The sequence below is a fragment of the Lipophrys pholis genome, assembly GCF_963383615.2.
Source record: "Lipophrys pholis genome assembly, chromosome: 20".
Classification (NCBI taxonomy): Eukaryota; Metazoa; Chordata; class Actinopteri; order Blenniiformes; family Blenniidae; genus Lipophrys; species Lipophrys pholis.
In genome coordinates, this window is record NC_137648.1 from 20489506 (window position 1) to 20514461 (window position 24956).

Below are 24956 nucleotides of genomic sequence, written 5' to 3' on the forward strand. Positions count from 1 at the left end.
TGTGGGCCACAACTGTGTACAGTTTAGTACGAAGCAGTTAGATAAAGAAAAATATATGTTTTATTTTGTTCTGATGCAGTTTATACACGATGAAAATGTCCATAAGGTGTAAATTTAAAGGTTTATATAGGACTATTTTATCGGTCCGGCCCACTAAGGCTGAATGTGGCCTAGTGTTTGACACCCCTGATCTAAACTGAGGATATTCACACATCGCCAATGTCTCTTGATAAGATACTTACACGGGTACATTTCACATCACCAGCTCGAAAGGGTGGGGAATAAAAGCGTAAATGGTGCAATCTGCACAGTATTGCCTCCGTTACACTTGAAAAACTTCGGCAATGGGGGCATTCAAACCCAAAACCTATTGTTTGGAGCCATTTACTCAAGAGCTACTCCAACATTTTCACCAACAGGTGGAACACACACCGGCTTGATAATCTCTTAACCCTCAATTCACACATAGAGAAGTAAATATTCCAGGTATGTCTTGAGCAGATATTTACATACAAAGAGTGGTAAACAAAGAAAAACTCAATCAAGTTGCTTGGCAGGAGGGTTGAGAGACCGACGCCACGATGTGGAGATCAAGGCTCTGTGGCTAAAGATAACTCCCCATGACTCTGGTTCGAATCCACTGTGAGGCTGCAGGGTGAAGAATGGGTGATCAGACGCCTCTGTGATGGATGAGAAGCAACGTAAATGATTTAAATAGGCTGTTTCTCAGACGTGAGCACTGATGTCACGTCATGACGAAGCCCTGCTCTCCGGTAGTCAAATGCGTCATGTGATCTTCCAAAGAAAAGCCGACGCAGAGTTCAGAAGATTTTCCATGGAAACTGAAAGCCTTTTTTTTTTCTTTCCTACAACCCCTCCTTGACACGCCTCTCTGAAGTGGAGCCGTGACTCCATGTTCCAGGACTCAGACGTCGAATAAAGCGGGATTATTGGGACAACAACAATAAGTGCTTTGTTTAAAAGTGCGACAACGTCACTGCAAAGATCGGCTGGATAATGAATATTTTAATAATAATATCAAAACTGAAGGCTGTTTTGCATTCCCTCGAGTAATGCTTTTGAAATTCGGAAAATCGATGCTTCTGCTGGATAGATATGAGGTAAGGGTCGCAGGAGTCGATCAGGTTTCAAGAGATTTAGGCATCCCTTATGACGGAATATCAATCAAAATCAAAAGGGTTATGTAAGCTGCAAGAATGACTCATGCACACGTTGCCCCCTTGCAGAGACCAGTCAGGACTTCAGAGGAAGAGGAAGAAGGAATGCAACAGAATGGGGCATTTAAAAAGAGCAAGGGAGTCGGCGTTCGGGGGGGGGGGGGGGGGGGGGGTATATGGTTGTAGGATGGATTACCACTGAGCTTTATGAGACCAGGAGATGGACGGTAACACTGCAATCAAAGCAGCTTCACACCAAGACAGGATCTTCTCTTAACTCTTGTGGCTTTGGAGCCTCCACCTTCAGCTCTGGCCCCGTTGACGTGACAACGTTTCAGAAAAGTTTCCAATTACACAACAATGTTCTGTAAAAGATGTCCGTTTACACAGAAATGGCAGCAATGCTGAAAATGATGTCGTTTTGTTTCCACACATACAGAGAACAATAGGCAACGTTAACAACGGGAGAACACGGACATTCTCGTGGACAGACCACCAAGTTGGATTGTTATTACGGTGACCGTCACAATAAAACTACAACGTCCCAGGAGAATATGGACTGGGAATCATGACAGCGCGGAGGAAAACATTGTTCTGATTGGCTCGACTGAGCATGTGCAAAACTACTAGTTACTACGGCCGTGGTGCGAATGCACAGTAGCAGGGTTTTCAAAAAGTTGCATTTTCACTAAACGGACCCACAGAACACAATGAAAGTTTTACATTTTTACTTGAAAACGTTGTCGTGTAAACAAGCCTCAACATCTCGCTCTGTAGCGACTAATTGTGAAAGGACCTTTCACATTACCTCAAAACATTCAAATGGAGTCGTAATTTCCTTTTTCTGTGTCACAGTGTTTCACAAATGTGAAGACACAAACATATACAGGTATATATATACATATATGTTTGTGTTATATATATATAAAAAATTGTTTTCCATATTTCTTGGTGAAGTCTCAAAGTCGTCACTCTTTCCAAAGTACCAATTTCAGGTGATTCCGCCTTCAAATTATTGCTCATTTGCACCGTTCCTCACATTTTCGCGTCTCCAACTAGGAGAATCGTTGCAGCCAAGTGAGACTGGAGCAAACCATATCAAAGGCTTGTCAGTAAATGATCACGCTCATGAACAGACTGCAGTTTGGTTTGCTGGCTCGTTGTTCGGTACGTGTAAGTTCACTGACAGTTTACACTCCTTTGTACACGTGCGCAGGCACCAAAAACAATGGCTTCTAATGAGCCACTGAGGTAACGAGCCTCTGTTAACTCTTCTCCCCTCATCGACAGCTCGCTTTGATGGCGCGACGCGAGTCCGTCGTGTTCCTCGCGCGGCACAGGCTGGCCGGCGCGCAGAGTCGCCGTCCGGATGCACGCGGGACGAGCAAATGAGGATTTGTTTTGCATGCACGTATGAACCCCTTCCACATATTTCCCCGGAGCTTTCTGTATCCTTATTGCATCACACCTCCCATATGTTTTTTCCATCTGCCCGCTCCTTTTCTTTTTTTTTTTTTCTTTTTTTTTATCCCTCTCTCCATCATCGCCTTTCCTCTGCAGCACATGAATGGAGTCGACATGGCCGAGAACAACAGAGCCATTTAAAGTTCCGCATCAGGGTTTTCCTGGCACGTTTTGGAGGGGCAGGATTCAAAGGGAGAGGGGGAGGGAAGGGGGGGGGGGGGGGGTGCATACAGCTCACGCAAAATGGAAAAAGTGCCTTTTTCTATTAACCTTATTTACTGCTTTGAATGCATGCCTATGTGCTATTCACATACCTATTTAAAAGTAGTGAAACATAAGCACAGCAGAGGGGATGGGAAAAAAAATCTCAGCCATCATAATACCATGAAAGGCAGACCAAATTACAATTGTGAAAATCCAAGTGCACTTAAAAAAAAAAGAAAAAAAGAACCCTTTGAAAGAGAGAGCGAGAAAGAAAAGAAATCTTCTGTGTGACCTTGAAATTTCAAAACACATTATGCTTGTATTGCGTGACAGTCCCAATGAGTCATTCCAGCCCTTTGATTCTCCGGGAGGAGAAAGGCACACTGGCATCAGACTCTGATTTATCAATCCGGAGGAGGAGGAGTGCCCCGGCTTCTTTGGCTTTTTCGAGAGATATTACAGAGCTGCTCCTCTCCGTCACCGTGACACCACATCAGTCAATCATATCCCGTAATGCTTGCGCCGGTGCCATCGTGAAAGAATAAGTGCCCACTAACTGGGAAAAACTTGATGGAGCTTCCCTGCACTGTTGCACTGCGCTCACCGTTTACCCAGGAATTATGTGCTTTTAACCAGTTGGTTCATCCATATTTTAAAGGATGAGTCTCATCTTGCGCTCGTTCACCATTATAGTTTTCTACTAACAAGCACAGAGTGTGTACCGCAGCCTGATGTTGCTTATTCCTCGGTGCCGCCGGGCTGCACTCTTTCAAAAACAAGAGAAAAAACACCTCAGTGAGCCGCACGCTGCCTGGGAAACTCACCGCGGCAACAAATGAGGACGAACCCACCCCTGGAAATAGTCCCAGATAATTTTTAAAACACCTTCTCATGCTGAAGTAATATTTCATAAAATCTAACAAAAACAATTGGAGGTTTTCTTGTGAAACTATAGGTATGGTTCACTGAGAGGCCTTATGAATGCAACAGACAATATGGACCTGCTTTCGTCAGCAAATTTTATTTATTCGTTCATTTGTTTATTCACTTATGCATATTGATCTGTTGTTGTTTGATTAAATGTCCGATTTCATTTAGATAATTAGCGAGTTATATACCACTTAATTCTTAATTTCTTTTTAAACGGTTTGTATGTATGTATGTATGTATGTATGGAAGTGCCTATTTATATATTTACACATGTTCATCTGTTTTTTTTCCAATTAATACTTCCTAACTTTGCACTTTTTTCAATTTTAATTGAAAAAAGTTAGTTACTTATTATTTGTTTAACTCATTTCTAAATTGTTTATTTTGGAATTCATATAAATTGCGTGTGTTTATTAGTTTTCTTTATTTATAGTTCTTCATTTATTTATTTATCTATTTATTTGAGGTTTGTCTTATGTATGTAGGTATGTATCTATTTATCAACTTGATTTATTTGTTTATTTATTCATTTATTTACTGATTATTTGCTTTTTTTTATTTTTCGTTTGCTTAAAAGATGTATTGCGTCGGAAGTTGCTGTTGTGGTCTCAGGCCACATTTACATGACCTAGTTTAAATAAAAACAGATATTTCCCTCTCTACGTTTCAAAAAACAATCTTCATTTCCACTGACCGACATATACAGCTGGTTCAGAGCTGCTATGAGCATGCCAAACCTGTAGGGGGCTGTGTAGCAAGAAGCATGAAGCCATGATAGCCAATCAGAATCCTGGAAAGAAAAACAGGAATTGTGACGTATATATCTGCCTACCCCGCTTTAGATGCAAACAGAGACACAGATTTTATCCAGATCTCCACTGTGGCCAGAGTTTTCAGGAATCTTGGTTTGTGATGAGTCGTAGCTGTGTTTATGTGTAAATGCGCGGCCCAAATGCAGAGAAATATCACAGTTTTTCAGATACACGAGGTAAACATGGCCTCAGGCGCCTTCCCGTCCTCCTGCCTCATTGCTGCTGATGTCTTTCACCTGTTTGAGTGTGTGATTGTCTGCACCTGGTGGCTCTGGTTTATAGTGGGTGTCTTCCAGGTGTTCTGTTCGTTACTCTGTCAGCGTTACTGTGTCTCTGTGGCTCCTGTGCATTACTCTCCCTTGATGTCATGAACTTTGGCCTTGTGATTTTTTGGAGTTTTTGCCGTTTCGAAAAAAAAAACTTGCTGAGTTCTCAACAGCAATGTTTTTTTAATTTTGGAGGGGGGGGGGGGGGGGCATTTTGATTCCTCGTCAGAGCATACCGTAGCACATTAATTCACTTGGACTTTTTTAATCAATTAGCTTAATGTTAAAGTAACAGGGGTCAGTGATGTGAAGTCGTTTTGATGCTCATGGGATTCATCTTGAGAATCAATATTTATCAGTAAAAACCACCTGGGACCACTAAAATAGAATGGTGCTATAGAACCACAGAAAAACGTCCTTCACTGCTGAATTCCATTGACAAAGCAAGAAAAACGTCCACAGTAGAATTTAAAGTAAAAATGGAAACCAGAAACAAAGTATCAGAAAGAGTTCAGAGTGTGTGAGACACTGAAGAAAACCAAAGAAACCGTTACAAAGAAGGCTAATCATGTCTGGAAAGCTTTACGGCCAGAGCTGAGGAATTAATTCATAGAAGGTTCTTGAACAGCAGCTGTTGGACCAGGATTATCGACAGCTACACTTTTACGTGAAAAAAATAAAAAGCTCTTCATATTATATTTTCCTCACAATGCAATTTTTGACAAATGCAACTTATAGTCTGGGAAATACGGTAAAAGGCTGCATAAAGTATTGTGTTGCAAAGCAACTACCGTATACTATAGACTATAAGTTACAACCTTTTTCTGGAGTTTGGCTGTTCATGTGAGATATATTAAGAAGTATATATTAAAACATAAAGGTGCGTACTCTCTGGGACCACTAGGTGTCACTGTATGACAACAGAATGCTATGACAGTACCACGGAAACAAAATCCATCACTACCGTAATTGACTGACCAAGAAAAATGTCTTTTAAAAGTAAACTCTCTCCACTGAATAATTCAAAGCAAAAACAGAAAGATTTCAGAATGTGTGTGAAACTTTACTGTGAAGAAGACAAAGGTCTACTCGTGGGATAAACGTATGGCATCCAGAACCGAGGAACAAATTCACAGAAGGTTCTGGAACAGACGCTGAAGGTTACAGCTGGACATGGAGACATATATTTTTCTATTCACGACACACTTTATGACAGATGCAACTTATATTCAGGGAAACACGATAGTTGCTGCACAGCACTTGGGGAAACGGAATGTTCTGGAACATCGGCTGATGGACCAAGTGTCCAGGCGGTAGTTTGGTGAAACTTCAAAAAAACTAAGAAAAGTGTTAACTGATTGTTCGGGACTCCTCCTATCTACAAATATATACCAATCCCACACATGTGCTGGACTTACACTGAACATAATTTATAAAACCAGCCACATTTAAAACTCGCATGCGTTCATGTAGAAATGTTTCACTCTATTAATATGTTTGTGAGGAACAAAAAAGAAAGAAAAAAGCCTGACATCCAGACGTCCTGAGCTGTTCAGGCTCCTGGAGGAGGAGGCAAACTGTGACCCGTGGCGACTATAAGGAGAGAACGCTGACGGCATGTCATGCATGTACAGAGGAGGCAGCTCATTAAGATCTTTATATAGCCGGGCCTCGGTAATGTTCTGTGCACGGACTGACAATCACACTAGTGTCACTTCCTAACAAGAGCCACAGTGTTTCAACCACAACCCACTCAGCTCTCGCTTAATTGAGCTAAATTACTAAACACATAACCAGATATGGGAAACATGTGATTAAAGAAAATACAGTTTATTTCATCAGATTGTGGACTGTGGAGCTAAGTAGTCGCTAAGTGTGTGTGTTCTCAGCTTTTTATATATTTTTACATTTTTTTAAATGGTCTTGTCACGCCGCTGTCAGTCAAACGTTGGTGTTTCTGATTGACCTTCTGTTCCAGACTTTTTTTCTGGCTTTCAGTCATTACAATAAATAACAGGGTTTCTGATTGCCAGGAGAGAAGGGCTGTAGTTGGACGTATTAAAAGCTTAAAAGAGACGCATGTATGTGATTTGGACCTGCCATGAGTATGACTGTTGGTTTATGTTACATCTCCAGTACTTGAGGGACCTGCCGACAATTTTCTTCCAAAAAATACATTTGGTGACGATTCAATTGTAAGTTTGACTAGATGGCATTGGAGATAACATCTCTTTAAATGTACGGTATCTCAGGTACTGTTTACATGAAAACATTTCAGGTGAAAATGCATTTTTGGGTTTTCATTTTGGCGAAGTTTGGAAAATGAAGTCTACACTCAATTTCAATGAAACCTTCTGGTGCAAAATGCAGTGAAATGTCCTCGCCTCCTTTAGCTTTTGCATTATGCTTGTTTGGCTTTGAGACTAATGCTAGTTTGCTAACTTTCATGGCAGTATCGTGGATTTCTCAGCTCGGGGTCTCCGTGTCGTATTGTGTCACTACTTTAAAGAATCTTTTGGGGGAAAAAAAAAATCTAATTCTTTCTTTGAAATTGTAGTAATTTGCTGGGTGGTCTGGCCTGATTGAAGCCCTCTAGAAGCTTTAAAACAGACTTGTTTATTAGATTTCCAGCCTGGAACAGAGGTTGGAGTCACAGTACAGGAAGTCCTGGCTACTTTTACTTTGTTTACCCTGCCCAAAAAGTATGAAAATGTAAAAAACACCACAACGTCCTTCCTGACTGTCTGATGTTGCTCCCGGTTTAGCTGGGGCACCACCGGGGATCCAGCCAGGAGGTAGAAACAGCAGCCTTCTTTCCACGTCCGGGCGCTTCAGTGAAGCCTGACAGGCAGCCGGCACTCCACAGTCCACCTCGGGAAAATAAAAGCCGCAGGCTCCTGTCGTGTTCCTGCGCACGCTCGCCATGCGACCTCCCGAAGACAGCCCGTGTTCGCCGACTAAGCGCTCGGTAGCCATTAGAGATCATTACGGATGGCCGTGCCCGTGCGTGCGGCGAGCGCCTCGTGGGGGCGAGCTGGGTCGCCCGTGGATTTTCTGCCTCCACGCTGTTACACCCAGTGGACTCATACACTCACTTGTTAAGAGGTAAAGCCGGCCGCGGCTCCGGTCAGAGTGCGGATGTTTTATGTAACCATCATTTGTATTCTGACCGCGGGCCCCCCGTCGGCTGATCCCGATTTTCTCTGGCGGCACCTGGCCGAGGGCGTTCGTTCACAGCGCACGCCCCCCGCTTTGTTTTCCCTCTCAAACGCATCACGGCACCTCTTTAAAAAGCCTCCCAGTCTCGGTGAATCCAGGTCCCTCAACCACTCCCGGGCCCGTATTTGAGGAAAAGAGATGAATTTTTAACCGCCGCAGACTCATCTGTGATTATTTGTGCCTCAGTTTGATCCATCAGTAAAACTCACACTGTCGAGGTGTATTCTTTCAGATATTCCTGTTATGCAAAGATTTTTTTTTTCCCTCCCCCGCCAGCGGAAAAGATTAAATCGATCCGAAGCTCTATTTTTATTTTTTTTTTTCAAATGTATTCCAGCAAGACTAACAAATCCTTAAAACTTGGATCACAACAGTTATGTCCACAGATAAAACTCAGCCACTCTCCTTCCCCTCCATTTCCTTTTTTCCCCCTTTTCAATCCAGACATAATCCCAGACCAAATAGAATTACCAGTGGACAGAGTGGTGAAGATTTGCTCAATAAATTGATCTTATGGCAAACAACAGCGGTCGGATTATCCGGATACAAAAGAGAGAGATCAAACCCCGAGAAGATTCCAATCCACCTCTTCCGACTGAGAGGGATTTAGGCTTTAAAACCAAAAGGGAAATTCACTAATGTCTCCTTAAAGTGAAATAGATGGAAATGAGGCGGCGTCCGCCACAGTGTGACAGACCCTGCAGGTATTACCGCTAAAGCCCGGGAGGCTCTCATCTTTCTGAGCTCTCCTCATTGTAGCAGGAGGTCAAAGCAGCAGAGCAGAAAAAGCCACAACCTCGGGATACACTTCTTTGCCGGTGCTGTATTTATTACCTCCGGCTTGGAAAAGAACCTTATGCACCATTTTTATGTTTGATATGAGAGTGGCAGCAGACTGGGCATAAGCAGCTTGGATATGAGGCCATCCTCCGGGGTTTTATTGAAACATCGTATATGATGATTATTACTTCCGCTGCAGTTTCGCGAGTGAGAGGAAGATGCTCTATAATTTGAATTTTTTTGTGGAATGACAATGTAAGGAGCAGCAACTAATGTTTATTCATAGCTGCTGCAGGATATACAGGCTACCGTACACTAATGTTACTTATAATTGCTGTCAGCCAAACTGCTTTTTTAAGGATAAGTTGGTTTTAGTTAAAGAGGTCATATTATCCAGCTTTCCATGGCTTCCACTTGATCTTGTTGGTCTATAAACATCGTATTCAACGTTTCAAGCTTCTCCTTGATTTTCCTCCATTTGAATATTGGATCATAGGAGCTGCATTCAGAATCTGCTGTGTCTGTGTGAGCTGGACTGGCTCCGCCCACACTTGCCCATCTTGGGAAGAGGAGGAAGTACTTCCTCTCATGGTGCCATGTGCCAGAGCAGAGATGCCTAATTGTGGGAGGAGTCAAAGGGAGGGCCTTCCTTGATTGGGATTGGCTAAACCCCCGATGACACTATATAGGGTTTGATTGATTTTGGTCCGTCATGCTACATTTAGCATGTTATTAAAATAATGACAATGAGAATAAGCGGCAATGAAAACTTTTAACATGCAGACAGAACCGAGTGCTCGCTGTAAACGCAACTTTTTGAAAATGGCTCCAAGGTGAAAGTCGTTGACATTCCATCTCCATGAGCAGAAAACAAAACTTTTCTTAAAACGCTGCTACTTCGCATGCGCTCCACGGCCGCAGTATAGTAGTTCTACACATGCTCAGTAGAACCTCTCGGAACAAAGTTTCCCCCTTTGATGTCATGACACCCAGTCCATATTCTCCAGGGACTTGGTACTTTTATTCACCATAATAACAATCCAACTTGGTCATCTGTCCACTAGAATGTCTGTGTTCTCCAAATGTTAATGTTCCCAATGTTTATAGAGTGTTGTTCTCTGCTGCATGTGTGTTTGGTTCCATTATAAAAACAACAGCACCCACTAGTGGCCTGGCATGCTAACTACATGGTTTTCAAGATGTTGCCATGTGAACATTTCTGAAATTAAAATGCAAAATCAGTGTGTTTTCACTTAAAACGTTTGTCGTGTAAACAGCGCTTGAGTTAATTCTGGGTTACCAGGCAATTTTTCTCCAATAAACAGGAGTTTGGTGAAATAGTAGCACAGTCAGAGGAGAGCAAGAACGAGTCTTCTGTGATTGAAATGGTGCTAGTAAACTTGTCAGTAACGTGGTAAAGACACGGTTAGAGTGAGCGGAAGAAGCTCCAGAATGTGGTTGTTCATTGAGACATCGAATATCTCGGATTTTAGTTCAAAAAAAGTCTTTGGGAAAAAAGAATTTCATCATTTTCAATCCAGTGGGTTTGAATGTGAAGACAGAATTGTGCGAAGATCACCAATGGGTTCACAAGGGCAATGGGTCATAAAGCCGCCTCCCACGTTACCTGACGTTTTGAATTACGCTGAATTACCTGATGCTCACTTCACAGTCACAGAGAATCTTCACCTGTCTGTTTAATCAAATCATCAAATCCTGGTTTCGAACTCATTGTCCTCCACCTCCCGGCTTCACGCCACAGTACATTGGACAGAAAAGTGCACAATCGCCGTGAGTGCAGACAGACGCATCACACATCCTGTGTTGTTGTGCAAAAAGCAGGCGAACACGGTGCTAAAGTGCAGCTGAGGGTTGTTATCACCACATTTTGTGTTTGCTGCTCTTCAGGCTGCCATTCTCCGGGCTTTGTAGTGTTACATTATTAGAGGGTGTGGGAAAAAAAAAAAGCAGACCTTGTTGTTCTTGTTGTTAAGAGAAGGGCCTGCATTGATACGTGGGCTTGTGGAGAAGATGAGTAACGCTGTCAGCGAGCAATAACAGGAAAACATATTGGAAGATGCAAATGAAGCTGCAGATTATTTCACTCGGGCTGTCGGTTCGTACAATGTGTGTTACGTGACTAATACCGTAATGTTGTGTCAGCTCGGATGCAAATAGCTGTATTCAAGTTGAAAACTGAACATTCAATTTATAATATTGAAGATTTTTTACCAGACTAAAATAAATAAATACATAAATACATAAATAAATAAATAAATAAATAAATAAATAAATAAATAAATAAATAAATAAATAAATAAATAAATAAATAAATAAATAAATAAATAAATAAATAAATAAATGAATAAATAAATAAAACGACGAGATTGCAAGGAATTACCATAAAACACAGTTCTAAGAGTGAGTTTCTCTGGCCTTGTAAAATGTGAAAAGGCAGAAACACTGAGTTACTTTGGGATTAGCGAGACGCTTGTTCTTCAGGAAACAGGAGTTTAGAATTATAGTGACCGATAGAAAAAATAACTGCTCTCCAACAGTTTTCATGTGCAACAAAAGAAAAACTAAAACGTGCCTCTAATTTCAAAGTGATCAGTTACGACTGCCCACAATAGAATAACTCAATAATAGAACTAAAATGGTATGGGGAATTATTATGTAGTTCTACCGTTATAATGTCGGGGTGAGTTTGTAAAAACACCCAGAATGCAACAGCTGGAGGAGAAGTTCTCTGGACACCTTAACTCATTTTGGCGCCAATTGGTTTCAGTAAAATTGTATTTATGTTGAGATTGTAGTTCTGTCTGGGCTGCATGTGGCCCCTGAAATAAAATGTGTGGGACACCCACGCTGCGTACGATTTGTATCTGTTCAAATTGTTCAGATCATTTAGCACTGACATACAAATACACATTTCTTTATTCGTTTTTAGTCTGACATAGGCGAAAGCTTCCCCTTCAACAGGAAGTTTGAATGTCAACTAAAACTACTAATCATCATGTTATTGTTTTAATAATTCACACACATGCTGGCGTGACAACTGTTTTCAAAAATATCTCATTATGTAAAAGTTCTTGTAGCTCATTGCTGCCACTTTTGCTGTAGTAATTGTTTGGTTTTGTGAAGATATTCGACCTTTCCATCAAATATACGCTGAAAGAAAGAGTTTAAAGTTTAAAGTTAGAGGTTAGTATGGCACTACTTTCCCGCTCCATTCAAGGTGGAAATGGACTGTATGTGGCACCTTAACTTCAGAGCTGTAAATATTTCTTTCCATCTTCTTCTGTAGCTGTACAGCTTGAGCTGCTCTGACATGCAAATTTCCCCAGTGTGGGCTCGATAAGGTTTATCTTATCTCATTTTTTATTACCCGTGCGCTCGGCCGGCTCACCCTGCCGACTGCATGACGGCACCACACCTCCGATCCTGAACCACATCGACTTATTACTTCACTCTTAAAATCTTGAATTGAAAAAAATAAATAAATAAATGTGCCGGTCATTGCAGACACAGTAACCAGTCCTGATCGAGCGATGGCGTTCACTCTCGGGTCTGCAGGCAGTTTGCAGTTGGAAAAGCAGCCAAGACGCCACACAGACTGACGTTTCTGCCGCTCACGTTCTGCTATGTTTGGCTCACACCCGGCCTCCGCCGCCGCCGCCGCCGCCCCTCATCCTTCCCCCTCTGTATACCTTCTTTGCCCCGCGACGTGAATCAACAGCATCGCAAGCGTGGCAAATCCCGTCAGCGGCGTGACTCCTCTTTGTCACACGGGTAGTGAATATTCCGCGTCCGTCTGCCGGTGTTTGTGCACAATTAGCATCCGGCGGTGCGTCGCCTGCAATCGGGGAGGAGAATCGTTCGCCACTTGTTGTGCATCGACGAGTTTTTTTCTTCCCCTCGCTCCTCTAATCCGCGTGCAGGTCGGGCTCGTGGAAGCTCAGGAAACGAGCACATTGTGATCATTCACTCTCCCTCTACACAAAGTCAGCCGCTGAGAGGAGAGGAAGGACGTACGTCTTGATTCTCTCTGCATCATCGAGCTGAAATCCTCAAGAAAGCCAAAACGTGTAAGGAATTCCATGGCAACAGCCTGTGGAGCAGTAAATGCAGATTAACAGCTGTAAATAGGCCTCATCAAATGGACCATTTCCTCTTGTTTCCATCCGATAGTCGACACCAGGCTCTTTTATCTTTCCCAACATTTAGCTAAGATAACTTAATGATCTTTACGAAACCCCAGCAAACCGTGAAGCCGGGCGGAATCACGATGGAAAGTTTAAACGGAAACTAATTAACCAGCGGTTCTGATGACGAGCAGCACATTGCACTCGTAAAACATGATTGAAAACAACTCGCTGCAAATACATTATACTTCAGACAAACTGTTGAAGAAAGACAGTGGCTGGGAAATATGCAAACGACCTTAAATCTGATAAAAAACCTACATATTCAGGTAAAAAGTTGCATTTTGATAAGTATCAAAAAACTATATTGTTGGCAATACAGTGCAATATATCTGCAAATATTGTTATGCAGCGACTCACAATGCTAAAACAAATATAGAATTTTAGGTATTTCTATGTATTTCTATCCAATTGTATCATGCTTTGTCCAAATAATATGAAGAAGCCTTGACTTTAGTCAAATAGTATTTAGTCCTTTTCCTTGTGGCCACTAGGTGACTAGTCAGCCAGTCATGTCTTCCAGAATACGCGTGAGGGAGACAGGAAGCCAAGCCGAACTGGATTAGCACAGCTGGACAAAGTCATGACGATGTTTTCAAGTGAAAACAAAAAAAAAAACTTTTGTTCTGTTGCTCGGAGCCACTGAAAATACTACAACTCGACCTCCGTGGAAACGGCTGTAAACGCAACTTTTCCGACACGCAGCAGTAATATGTATGTTAGATATATTTAAGTATATTTGTGTATGTGCATTCATGTTTGTGTGTGCAAATGTGCAAGTTTTTATCCATATAAACAATTTCATATTTGTATAAATTTACTTTTTCTGTATTTCTATAAGTAGGTCTACAGCTTGATGGTCAATCTGGGAAAAAATTTTAAAAAGCTGGAAAAGTTTTACTTTTGTGGATCTATCACAAAATGTACAAACTGAAAATCCTCTTATAATCTGCAGATTTCTCAGGAAGTGATTCGAGGTGTCATACGTTTGGAAACGACTCCTGAAGATGACCTTAGCGTTCACTCGACAGCCGAATGAAACAGCGAGGATCTCAGGGATCGACGCTGGAACAAAAGATGTCTGCCGTACTTCTTGCGTAACTGTCTCCCGTTGGTTTTGACGTGCTTGTTGCTGATGTGGACAAACACGGTTACATAAGACGGAGCAGGTAATGTATACTCGCACGTTGTGTATATGGCGGCTCGGGCCGCGCCGCCACGGAGAGCTGCGAGCCTGAAATGCACGGCGTGGGCGTTGGAGATGTTTTAAATCCAGCGCCGCCGCCGCCGGTGTTCCTGCTGTTATCTAAGTGTGTGTGTGTATGTGGCAGGATGTGCGTCACGGCGTCATACGGTGCGGGCGAACGCAGCGCTCTCCAGCCTTTAACCTGCTTCGAGGGGTTAATATTTGATACAGTTCAGTGCCTTCTTATTATAGAAGAGACAGGGGACTGCGAGTATGGATGATTTATACATTAATATTTAATATATTCCTCTTTATTCTTGCAGCTCAGACATAAATTTGGATTATGATCCTCCCACTCTCACTGACAGAGGTTTTTTTTTTTTTCAGTTTAATAATCACGGCAGACAGGAGTAATCCAGAGTATTGCAGATATTCTCGGGGAAGGTCTGAAGGGACGCAAATATCAGAAATTATTCAAAATATAATGAGGCTGAGCAAAACTGTCGAACTGGAGCTGTCTTTGTGATACTCCAATAGCTGGGTTTGTTATCGTCTTCACACAAACGATTAGGAAGTGTCCTCCGATCTCTCGAGTGCAATTTGTGTCAAAAAAATAAGGTGGGTGGCGTTCCCGCCCCGTCGTTTCTGGGATGTGTCACTGCAGACTCCAGAGTATACCGTAATTGCAACAACCCTGCAATCTTTATTGCGGCATGCAGGTTTGTTTAAGACCTCTGTCAACCCATTTGTCTTCTATTCTACAACACATGGCTTCATCCGGCCTCCAGAGACCAGAGGACCCGGAGAAAAGGGGCAACATGCAAATCCCACACAGGAAAAGTCCCCAAACATCGACCCAACGGGAGAAATTCCCACCGTGAAGGTCATAATGATCTTTTTTTTTTTTTTTTTTTAAAGATCCATGTTTAACAAGCAGCAAGAGATTGATTTACAGAAATGGTCTTTCAAAGCCCTGTTGACAAAGTGGAAAAATAAAGATTTGATTTTTTTTTTTGGTGTGTTTTGTGCTTCCGTTTAAACGACAACGGAGCCACTGAACATGCAACTTTTAGAAAACGGCTCCCAAGATGCAACTTTCTGAAAAAGGGGGGGGTTATCAACATAACTTTTCAAAAAATGCTCCCAGTTGTTCCCCAAGGAAACAAGGGAAAATGCAACTTTTTCAAAAACCCTCTGACACCGTCTCAGGGTGGAAACATCTTATGAAACACTACTTATGGTCATGCACACGCCGGTCGTAATAAAACATTCTTCTGCACATGCTCAGTAAACGGATATTCAGAACAATGTTTCCTCTGTCGTGTCATGACTCCCAGTCCATGTTCTGCTCTGCTGCATGTGTGTGTGTGTGTGTGTGAGTGGTTTCGTTACGAGAACTATCGCCAACTAGTGGCCCAACAATGCAAACACCATAGGTGACACAGGCATTGTGGCTTTTAAGTTTTGGGGACGTTTATTTGAGGTGTATTGTTTGTCTTGTCTGTTGAAAAGCATCGCACTGACCTGGACACAGTTATATAGCGAGGGAAGGGGAGGGTGTCAAAACAATAAGCAATGTGTTGTGCTTGCGGTTGCACTTCTTGCTTCCTGTAATGGGGACACTGTGTGGGTTGTGTGAGTTCAGTAGAAAAGTAAGTTATCCGAACATCTCATGGTGAAGTCGCAATAACAACTATGCGGATCGTAAGTGTTGATTCCCTCCTTTTCGACATGTGATGTTCTGCATTTTGGCTTGTGATGAAAACCAAACACCAGGGGCCTCCGCTTATCAGTTATTCAACTCTCATTCAAGTCTCTCTAGTTCTCAATTCAAATGTCAGCCTGGGTAAAAAAAAAAAAAAGAAAGAAAAAAAAAGTAAAATAAACATCTCTAAATTCAGTCTGCAGCAGCTCCACAGTTGTCTGGCCAAAATGAGCAATCTCGGCCTCTGCAGAAAAAGGCCAGCGAGAGATCTGAGGACCATTTTCCCACCTAAACACTAAATTAGAGAGCATCACGACCCCGCCACAATGACTCAGTGACACTAATGCTATTGAACCTGCTCGCAAAATTCTCAACCAGATCTCATGCAACAAAAGGCTGCAGCCAGTGTTAGTCACTGCGGCACCAGGTGGCCTTTTCAGTGGATGTGCCTCGCGTAACAACCTCGGAAGAGAAATGGCAGCAGGTGGCCTTTTAACAACAGATACAGCCTGATCGGGGTGCGGGGGGACCCCGGAGCTGGATGGGGTTCATAATTGTGCTATCAGTCCTCAGGAGCAACGGTGGCCGAGCGTCGGGTGACTCCATGTTGCAGCGGCATAAAAATACAGGAATACTTTAATAGAACTGCAAGAGGAATAACGCATCCATCACATGCAGATTCTTGCATGGAAGAAATCCACTTTACAGCAAAACTGAAAGAAAACTTTTTTTTTTTCTTTTTTTTTCCTAGTCATCAAAGATGCGTTGGTTGAATGAATAGGAAACTTTGTCTCCTCGTCTTTCTGAGCTGTAAATTCAGCGGCGGCAGGATCCTCCACCTACTCAAGAGCAGTTCAAGGACACGTCTGTGGATCACCAGTGTTTTGACAAAGTTTCAACCCCGATGCAGAATGACTCTCAAAATACAGCGAAACAGACGTCGTGCTTCAGGATGGAGCCGAGGAAAACGACACCGACTCACCAATGCCACTGTTTTAAAAGGACGAGCACCAACCTTAAGTTACTTGCCAATACTGAGTACAGATACGAGTACTTATCAAATACCTAATGCCTAATGTTATACTCTGTCTGCAAACAATACGCCAAGGTTATGTTTTGAGGGACCGAGCTCACCGTTGAGGAGTGGATCAGTCGTACTTTATTCGTGTTTAGCATTTAGCATGTAGCATTGATGTAGTGTGAGCCCTGAAACTCTTTAGCATGTAGCATGTAGCATGGCTCGGGGTTACGGGATCCCCTGAGCAGTCAAACTAGCTTCCTCGTCCTCTTGATATTTTGTCAGAACATAATTTACAGTCTTGTCTTACTTCTGTTGTTCTCATTTGTATTAACGAATCTCCAAACTCCAAAATATCCGTGACGTCACGGAATACTCGCTGGGTTGTACTGGGGAGCTTTTACAAGTACCGCGTGGAGTATCGGACCCGATACCCGTGCCAGTATCGATACTGGTGTCGGTATCGGGTCCGTTATGGTATTCCTAATTGTAGCACAGTTTTCCGAGCGTTTCATTTGAATTCATGAACATTTCAAGAGGTTAAACTATATGTACCTACAACAACTGATCGATTTACTCGGGTGTGTTTATTGTGAAACAGAAACCCCGGGAAAGACGAGATCCCGGGTCCTTTCCGGATAGTGACCGTTGGGAAGCAGTCAGTTGGATCCATCTCTTGAATGACTTTCATGCGGTACGTCTGTGTGGATGGATTCTGCATTTCTCTGCTCCTTGTATCCAGAGCCACGGCCGGCACTTTGAATTAGAGAGGTAAAGACGTCTTCTCTGAATTGGGCTTCTTTATTGGATTCCTGCAGGAGTAGAATGTATATTTAAAGAGCCCTCATTACAGGTTGATGACTCAGTGTTGATTTTATGTTTCATTTCTCAGCGTTGATGGAGAAACATTCTCTCTGTTTCTGTGCTGGTCTTTATTCTCGCGTTAGCACTTTGATTTTCCTCCTGTTGTTTTGTTTCTTTATTGGACAAAACAAATAAAGCACATTCTCATGCTTTTTTTTTTTTTTTTTTTTTTTACTGTCCAGTTCAGCCTGGCTTGTTTCTCATGATTTCATTGATCGGGGACAAAGTCCAACCACTCAGAGTTCATCACATTCCAGTTCTTGCACAACGTGATCAGCGGTGAAATATTCTTCAGGTTACACAGCTTCAACAAATGTAAGCAGTAATGAAATGGTACAAGTCCCTTTGCAGAAGTCGGGTCATACCACTTTAAGGGCAAAGACATTTGACAGAACAGCGAGCGGATATGATCGATTGACAATTAGACAGTGAAGATTGAGGAGAGTCATTACACGAAATATATCAGAAAAAGATTATGGTCAGAGATCATGGAGACCAGACTTAAGTCCGTGGCTCCTGAAGTCAAACAGTAATGGCAAAACTTAAGAAAACAAACCCAAAAACTTTATAATCAACTTTATAATCTATTCACATTATCTGTTCCTTGGTATACGTTGCAGGGGGATATGATGAGTTACTATTGCTGTGATCTGCTGTGTTTATCTGGTGTGTTTATCCTCAAATTCAGGATTAATTCATGGACCAAGTCCTAAACTAAACTTTGATGTTAATCCTGAACTTAACCTTGAAATCAAACCATCATCTTTGTTCTAAATCTACTAACCTGTACCTCTTCCTTGGATCAACCTTAATTATCCTCTAATCTTAATTTCAACCTTCACATGGACCTAATCCGTGACCTCCTCCCAAAATAACTCCAAACTAAATCTAAATGTGTTTTTTTATCTGAACCTCAGTGTTGACACTAATTCTAGATCTGCTCTAATTCTAAACTGGATCCCATTCGGAGGATGAAGTTTAAGCTTAATTTAATGTTTAGTGGATGGAAACTGACATTCTCAGTCTCGGTCTGTCTTTGACTCGTGACACAAGACACCAACCAGTTTGTTGGACAACTTGAACTCAGAAGTAAATTCATCCCTGAATATCATCTTAACCTACAAAATTAAACCTTTTATATGTAGTAAACTCCTGCCTCTCAAATAAAGTGTAGAATGGGGATGCACGCATAAAACACGAGTTAGAGGCTTTTTCAGGTGTTTGTTTTGTAAAATCGGACTTTTTTTTTTGGTCACAGCTTTATGTATTGGACGTTTACACAACTTCAAAATAAAACTGAAAGCAGTATCAAATCTAAATAATAGATCATTCCCACATTCTGTGAGTAATGCATAACTGCAGTTCGTATTATGATACAGCTAAATTAATAAGCAGTATTTCAATGCAAAGCATTACAGTCATGAGAAATTCTGACCTCCCCCAGTCCAACCGTCCCAGAAACTGCAAATATATCCACATTTTACTGAAGCAAAAATCACTTCTACTTGTGATATCTGGACTTTAAACAAATCCAATCATCAAATCAAACAAATAAATATCTTGGTTTATGAAGGAGGGACAGAGATCCAGACTTTGTGACCTTTCGCTCGTTAAATAAATGATTCTGCTTCTCCTTCTCGCTGATTGAGCTCCTCATTCTCTTCAGGATCATCACTGCCGTGAGGCTTCGCTGATGAGATGAGGAGGACGTTAAAAGGATGACAAATGAAATGCTGGACCTGCAGGTAATTACGAGTGGATCCAGCCGAGCGATGTTTCCAATGCTGTCGACTGGACGGAGTTCATCAGGGAAATACATTTTCAATGTGATGTTAAATTCTACGAATTCAGTCCCGTTTCAGTACAATTTGATGAGAAATCAAAGACTCGATGACGAGACAGTTTGTCCTCGTGACCCTTTTTAGCTGGGTTGAGGATTGTTAATGAACTACAGATGAGGTCGGGGGAGATCGCGTAAATATGCTGAGTCATGTTTTAAAGAAGCCCGTTGTCCATTTCTATTCACTTGCTATGTGCGGCATCCAAACACCACGAGTCACTCCTCAGCATCTGTGCAGAAAATCTTCTCCATCGGCGTGTGGATCTGTGCTTGAACGTGTGAAGAATAAACATAAGCGATTTACCATTTATAAAGTCCACAATAGTCATCTGAGTGTTAATTTATCTGGTGTGATAATGCAAGATACGTTCATACCGCCAGTCCCCCAATCACACTGACACATTCTATGATTAATGCTTTTGACATGTAAAATGAGTAATATGACCAATCGATGTATCACTGTACACATCGTCAACATGAACAGCAAGTCAATGGTTCTTTTTTGTCTGAAGGAGCAGTGATCTAATGTCTAACGGCTTTGCCACTTAAACCTGATTTCTGTGGTGCCTCTTGGCTACAGAATTGTACTAATATAAGGAGCTTTTCAAACAAATTCAATGCTTTGGGTGTCAAATTTAGTTCAATGTGTATCTCAGATGCAGGGAAAGAGAGCACCTATGTCTTATATCACAAGGCGTATAGAAATGTGTTAATAAAATAGAATGTAATGGAAAAGTTAATTCTCTCGATAATTGACATCAACATTTCAAGCATTTTTTTTTTCTATCATTTATCATTTTAGCTCATTATTATTTCCTTTTTATGCATTTCATAACTTCTCTGTTTTAATGTATTACATTTACTTCCTTATAAAGCACTGTGTATATCCTGATCAGTCATAGCAATTGAAAATGTATATAAATGATCTCAGAATAGCGAAAAGTGTCATAATATGAAATGTTTCCTGTTACTTATTACAATTTTTTTTTAAATGGAAAATGCTGTATTCGTATTAGTTTCTATGTAGTGAGCATTGCAGTGACTTGTAGATGTAAGGTGTTGGTTTATGTTGCGACAATGGAGGGATAAAATGTGTGAATTTATTCTGATGGATCAAATGTGATTTGATTGATCTGGACCTGATGGCGTCATCGTACCCGTTTCTGACTATTTGCACCTGCTGATGTCCCTCTTTTCTCTCTGCATGTAGATTCCACGTTCCACTGCAATGTAAGCAGCAATTACGGTGACTGCGTGGGATGAGCCATCTCTTTTTCTCCATGCACACGCAGCAAAACAAAGCGGCGGCTCGTTGGGTTGTGTACGTTAGCACCTCGGAGTCCGTCTCCTCGGAGAATGATCTAGAACGTATATTCCAGGGACACGGTGTGCTTGTAGAGCTCAACCCGGGTCGTTAGGAGGTGAGGAGAGAGCACCCACCCATTAAACCTCCTCCGAACTTTTTCCCGCTTCTGTTTCCTTCACGTCACTCCTTCTCAGCCACACGACGACTCGCACTGGTCAGTGTCTGCGTCAACATTTTACATCCTAAGAAGGTTTCCCATGCAGCCTGACACACACACACACACACACATGGTCACAGCCCTGACTCCATTCTCACTGCAACACTGCAGGACAAACACACGCAGCAGAAAAAGAAAGAAAGAGGAAGCAGCAGCAGCAGCAGCTTTCATTTCAAACAGCTCTGATAAGAAATATGGGTTGACAATGTGACGTCTTGCATCAATAGGCCACTTCAACCCAACAACCGGGGAGTCACGTGGGATCAAACCCACATCAAAGTGAGAGCAGGGCAACAATGGAACAATAATTAAAGCTGCATGGATATCAGCTGACATGCACACACAAACACACACACACACACACACACACACACACACACACACACACACACACACACACACACACACACACACACACACACACACACACACACACACACACACACACACACACACACACACACACACATATCTCTGTGGTCTCCTTTTGTCACAGGAATAGAAAGAGCATCGTTTGATGTCTGTCATGACAATACAGCAGCCCCTCTCCAAATCTTTGACCTGCCGGATATATACCTGCTCGCACAGAGACCCGCCCCCTCCAAAACCACAGCAAACAGCATTTTAGACATCCACTAAGCAACCGTAGCAGGCCATCATTATATGGAAGGGGGTGGGGGGTGGGGGGGGGGGGGGGGGGGGTGGACGGGCGATGAGGGGGTGGGAGCTGTCAGAATGGCCAGCGATGCAGCAGTGAATACATAACAAAAAATGCCTTCCAATGCACTGTTTAATGAGGCAATATGCAGGGATATACAGTATGTTTTGGCTGTATTGATCCATTTTTTTTCGTGTGCCCATTCAAGAATAACCAGGCTCATTTACTTCATTTATCATGTAATTAATATCCAGAACCACCTTTTTTTTCTCCTTTCACAATGATTAATGCTATTATGTATAATTTTTTTCCCCCTCTTTTGATGGGGTTGCTATATGCTTTTTAAAACTGAGTGATTCAGAGGAAACTTGAAGATCTGCCTCCACATAGTTGTTTTTGCTCACATAACCTTTGAAAAGAAGTTCCACTGCATGAAGTTTCATTATAAAGGGGGCTGACTTAAGGCAAGAGGCTGCAGATGTATGAAGGTCAACATGCTGTTCCTTGTCAGAAAATGGGTCACTAAATAAGAAAAAAAAAAAAAAAGTTGCACTCCCCAAGTTGCTTCTTTTCTGCCCGACAGAGGAGGCAGATGCCGTACAGGGCACGACGTCAAAGACAGAAGGCGCTTCTGCGTAATAGTGCGGATGCACATTGGATGCTTTGGACATAACTGGCACCGGCCAGTGGTGATGATGATGATGATCATGAGATTAAAGGGGGGGGGGGGGGGGGGGGTTCTGGGGGTGTCTTGTACCTCTTGGGGATCCACGTCCTCGTCACTGTCAGTGGGCTCCGGCGCTTTCACGAACCACCACTGGATCTCCAGATACACGGACACGGTTCCGCTCTGGAAAGCGCACGCCATTTCTATGTTTTGTCCCTCTTTAACCGTCATGTTGGAGGGAAGATCCGTGAAGCGACCTGGAGATGGGGGGGGGGGGGGGGGGTTTAGGAGGGAGGGGGCAGTTTTGTGTTATTTTCACACGCAACAGAAAAAAGAAACGCAGATTACAAATAAAAACGCGCAATATTTGATGGTGTGCTCTTAATCTAAATGAAGGAGATTCACCCCCCCCGCAAAAAAAACAACACCTAATAGTCCTCCACCACCTCCTCCTCCTCCTCCTCCTCCTCCCCCTCTTCCTCCCCCTTTCCCGGTGTCACAGATCCTGACGCGTCTTCATCAGGAATTTACATAACGAACGGTCGGACCGTGACCACATTATTCAAGCACTTCATCTATTATTGGTATACGTTTTCTCTCAATTCACCCTCCCGGATTTCCGTCTGTAGCCGATGTGGTGATTATTCCCCGCCGACAAATAAACTAAACCGCAACATGCAGAAGCACGCGTGACATTTTTCGGAAATGGGAAAAGATTTGAGAGAGAGATCATTAGAGAGAGTGAGTGAGTGGGAAAGGGAAAGTTTCCTTATTTGCATTCTTTAAGAAAAATAAACTATCGGGTCCAGATGTGAGGAAGAGGAGGCTTGGCCGGAGGAAGCAGACATGGTGGGGAGAGGGGGGTGGGGGGTGTGGAGCCGCGCTCAGGTTCAGCACCGCGGACAGCCGCATGCAGCAGGAGACGATCGGCGATGGAGCTGTCCGCGGTGCTGAAACATCCACTTTCTTTTAAGCAGAACAAGTTGCGCTCCTGCCCGTTTGGTGTGTCTACTGAACGACCTCATTCCCGCACAAAACGGAGGCGTGAAGCCGCTTCGCCTCAAACAATCACCAGTTGCGTTTTTTTTTTTTTTTAACCCCCGATCGTCTCAACCTTTCTCTCCTTTCCCCCCCTCATCACCGTCCGGATCACTCAAAACATCCCTTCCTTTCGCCTTTTCATTCATCTCCAGAAAGGGTTGCGCACTTTTAACACTTTCTCCGACAGAACAGGGGATCAAAAAGAGAGAGAGAGAGAAAAAAAATCATGCTTACCTTCAAAGGAGAATCCAAATTGGACGCAAAATCCAGCTAAGAAAACAAATCCAACAGTATCATGAGAGGTCCACATCATTCCAGTATTAGAGAGGGTTGTTTTTCTTTTTTTTTTATGATTTACATCAGCCGAAGCAGAAACAGAGACAGATCTTCCCGAAAGAAAACCACGGAAAAAAATATCCCACACGCGCGCACGCGCACACACACCAGCAAAAGGAATCAAACAGTTGCTTGGCGTTGAAACGGAGATTTCCAAAGGTTGCACATGCTGGTGGAGGAAAAACTACAGCCTCGTCGTTTGCCTAAGTTATTTTCTCTGCGTGCGTGCCTCTCTCTGCGGGAGAAAGTGTCGACTGGCTCGGCTCTGCTGAAGTCTGCGCGATCACCGGGCTGCGGTCTTCCTCTTCTGCGCTAACCGGAGACACGTCAGTCTACTGGATCACTGTGGCATCCGCACACACTCCGCAGCTCTGCAAATACACTCCTCATCCGGCCCGCCGCTGTCACCTTGACCGCTTGATTTAAAAAAAAAAAAAAAGGCGGCAGAAGAAGAAGATGAAGAAGAAGAAGAAGAAGAAGAAGATGGAGAGAGATGCTGCGTCCTCGCTGTGTCCGCGCGCGTCGCAGCCAAAAACGGCTTCCTAATGAGAGGGGGCTTTATTTTGAAATGTCTGTGCTGGAAGTTTCCTTCTTTGCTTTTTACTCCTTTTTTGCTTTTGTTTGTTTAGCCATTAAATAATGATAATAAAACACAAACAGGAAAAGTTGCTTTTGAAATTGATGCCTGAGCGTACGCGTGCGGCGTGGGTGTGTCTGGTGCGTCCGGGAGCGCAGCCGGAGAGTCCACAAAACAATCATGTAGCATGAGACGGGAGGGAAGGGAGAGAGAGGGTGAGAGAGAGAGAGAACGGATGGGGGGGGGGGGGGGGGTGACCAGCGACCCGGAGAGTGCAGGGGCGCGCACAGCACGTCCCGAGTCATTAGAGCAGGAGAGATCCTGCTGGATGAGGATTCATTAGAACACATTCTGAGCTCACTGAAGGAAACGGGGACAAATCATGTTAGTTTGTTCCTAATTCAATCACGAGCCAATCAGCGGCCAGCATTGGAACAAATGCAGTTGAGTTCTGGGTGTCCGTTTACGCAACCAAGGTGCTCA

The 24956-nt window shown here is 42.9% G+C and overlaps 1 protein-coding gene across 1 annotated transcript in view; it reads right to left on the minus strand.

Moving 5' to 3' along the window:
* The window catches only part of vstm2a (V-set and transmembrane domain containing 2A), a 106878-nt gene extending 82237 nt beyond the window's left edge, over positions 1 to 24641 (minus strand). Inside the window, exons 1-2 of the mRNA XM_080489776.1 lie at positions 23795 to 24641; positions 22610 to 22776 (exon numbers count right to left, since the gene is read on the minus strand). Of these exons, the coding sequence (XP_080345902.1) occupies positions 22610 to 22776; positions 23795 to 23873 (246 nt within the window). The 5' untranslated portion in view covers positions 23874 to 24641. The remainder of the gene's footprint in view (positions 1 to 22609; positions 22777 to 23794) is intronic.
* Between the last annotated feature and the right edge of the window lie 315 nt (positions 24642 to 24956).